The following is a 2,500-nucleotide window of genomic DNA, read 5'->3' as shown; positions in this document are numbered from 1 at the left end:
GTGCGCGCGTTAGTGTGTGTGTGTGTGTGTGTGTGTGTGTGTGTGTGTGTGTGTGTGTGTGTGTGTGCGCGCGCGTCTGTGTGTGTGTATGTGTATGTGTGTGTGCGCGTGTGTGTGCATGTGTGTACGTGTGTATGTATGTGCGTGTCCTAAACAGAATAGAATGTTTTTTCGTTGGCTACCTCCCTTGTAAGGGGAAAAAGGCCTTTGGTATATGTATGTATGTATGTATGTCGTTAGCCAGAATAGACCCTATAAATCCTTTATCGTAGTGATGAGTATAAATCAACTATCAATCCTTAGATCAACAAGAAACCCGTATACAGGTGCTTCCACTCCTAAGTACTACAGTCGGAAGTTTACGACTCGAGTCTTCACGATATTGTAAACTTACGCTTATCGTAAATGTACAATGTAAACAAATCAGCTTGCAAGAGACACCAGATGGTAGTGGAGCCGACTGTACATGATCAGTGGCTCAGAAGTTGATCTTTGGACGGATCAGAAGTTGATATTTGGATTGATTGAAAGTTGATCTTTGGATTGATCAGAAGTTGATCTTTGGGTGGATCAACGTAGTGTTTCTAGACCTTTTAAGCTTTGGGTCTATTTGATACTGTATTAGATAGGATATGGTCATTTTACATTTGCATGAAAGGATTGTTAGTAAAAAGTTTTATTTTCATAGGAATTTGTGCAAATTGTATCAAGGGAAATCTAGAAAAAGAACTTGGACGTCTTGATTTAGACACAATTTGTAATTATGAATTATATATAAAAAATTGAGACGTGACAGGATTAATATATTCAGTTCTCCATCCTGCGGACCCACTGATTTAAAGCATTCTGATTTAAAGCATTCTGTAGGAGATCAGTAGTAACTTTATTCTTACACAAAATCTTTGTTCCAAATAATGATCTTTTAATGATCAACTAGTGTTGTGGAGAATACTTTCCTGTACACATTCACTAGTCTAGGCATTGATCTTTGGGGAATTACGGGAGAGATATGAAATCCTCTCCTTTACACATTCACTAGACAACATGCTAAGACTTGGATGATCGCCACGTGAGAGACGATACTTTACCCGCCTACACACATTCACTAGTCAATATACTGAATACTTGCTGAGGAGTTGGGTAACAAAATCACTAGACCAGATGTCGAGACCTGGATGATCACATCGAGATAATACTCTGCCCGCCTACACACATTCACTAGTCAATATAGTAAAAACACGCTAGGAGACTTGGATAACAAAGTCACTAGACCAAATGCTGAGACTTGATGATCACCCAGATATGATACTATTCTCGCCTGCACACATTCACTAGTCAATCTACCAAACACTAACTGTCATGGAACTTGGTTAACGAAACCACTAGACCAGATGCTGAGACTTGAATAATTACTAGGTGAAAATACCATACTCGCCTACACACATTCACTAGTCAATATACTTAGCATTCTTTATCATAGTACTTGGATAACGAAATCACTAGACCATATGCTGAGACTTGAACAATCACCAGGTGATGATGCTAGACTCGCCTACACACATTTACTAGTCAATATATACTCGCCTACACACATTTACTAGTCAATATATACTTGCCTACACACTCTCACTAGTCAATATACTCAGCACTCTTTGTCATATTACTTAGATAACAAAATCACTAGACCAGATGCTGAGACTTGGACGATCACCAGGTGATGATGCTATACACATCAACTATACACACATCTACTAATCAATGTATACTCGCCTACACACATTTACTAGTCAATGTATTGAGTATTGACGCCATGAGACTTGGGCTGACTAATCCAACTCCTTCGCAGTTCCTCCGAGGGAGATCGAGATCATCCCGAGGATGGACCCGGTCAAGGTCGGCGAACAGGACGACCTGGTCTGCAAGACGGAAGGAGGTAAGTGCGTCGTCGTCGTCGTCGTCGTCGTCATCATCATCATCATCATCATCATCATCATCATCATCATTATTATCATTATCATTATCATCATCACCACCACGATCACCACCACGATCACCACCATCATCACCACCATCATCACCATCATCACCACCATCATCACCACCATCATCACCACCATCATCACCACCATCATCACCACCATCATCACCACCATCATCACCACCATCATCACCACCATCATCACCACCATCATCACCACCATCATCACCACCATCATCACCACCATCATCACCACCATCATCACCACCATCATCACCACCATCATCACCACCATCATCACCACTATCATCACCACTATCATCATCACCACCATCATCACTACCATCATCACCAGCACTATCATCACCATCATCACCACTACCACCATCATCACCATCACCTCAATCATCACCACTATCATAATTACTATCATCATCACCACCATCACCACCACCATCAACACCACCATCATCATCACTACCATCATCACCAGCACTATCATCACCACCACCATCACTGCCA

General features: G+C 41.5%; 1 protein-coding gene across 1 annotated transcript in view; it reads left to right on the top strand.

Moving 5' to 3' along the window:
• Window positions 1–2,500, top strand: part of LOC143037385 (neural cell adhesion molecule 2-like) — a 58,419-nt gene that overhangs the window by 16,206 nt on the left and 39,713 nt on the right. Inside the window, exon 5 of the mRNA XM_076205522.1 lies at window positions 1,847–1,933. Coding sequence (XP_076061637.1) covers window positions 1,847–1,933 — 87 coding nt within the window. The remainder of the gene's footprint in view (window positions 1–1,846; window positions 1,934–2,500) is intronic.

The sequence above is a fragment of the Oratosquilla oratoria genome, chromosome 22 (assembly GCF_046742065.1).
Source record: "Oratosquilla oratoria isolate Oo_2021 chromosome 22, ASM4674206v1, whole genome shotgun sequence".
NCBI lineage: Eukaryota > Metazoa > Arthropoda > Malacostraca > Stomatopoda > Squillidae > Oratosquilla > Oratosquilla oratoria.
This window is presented reverse-complemented; position numbering and strand designations above follow the sequence as displayed.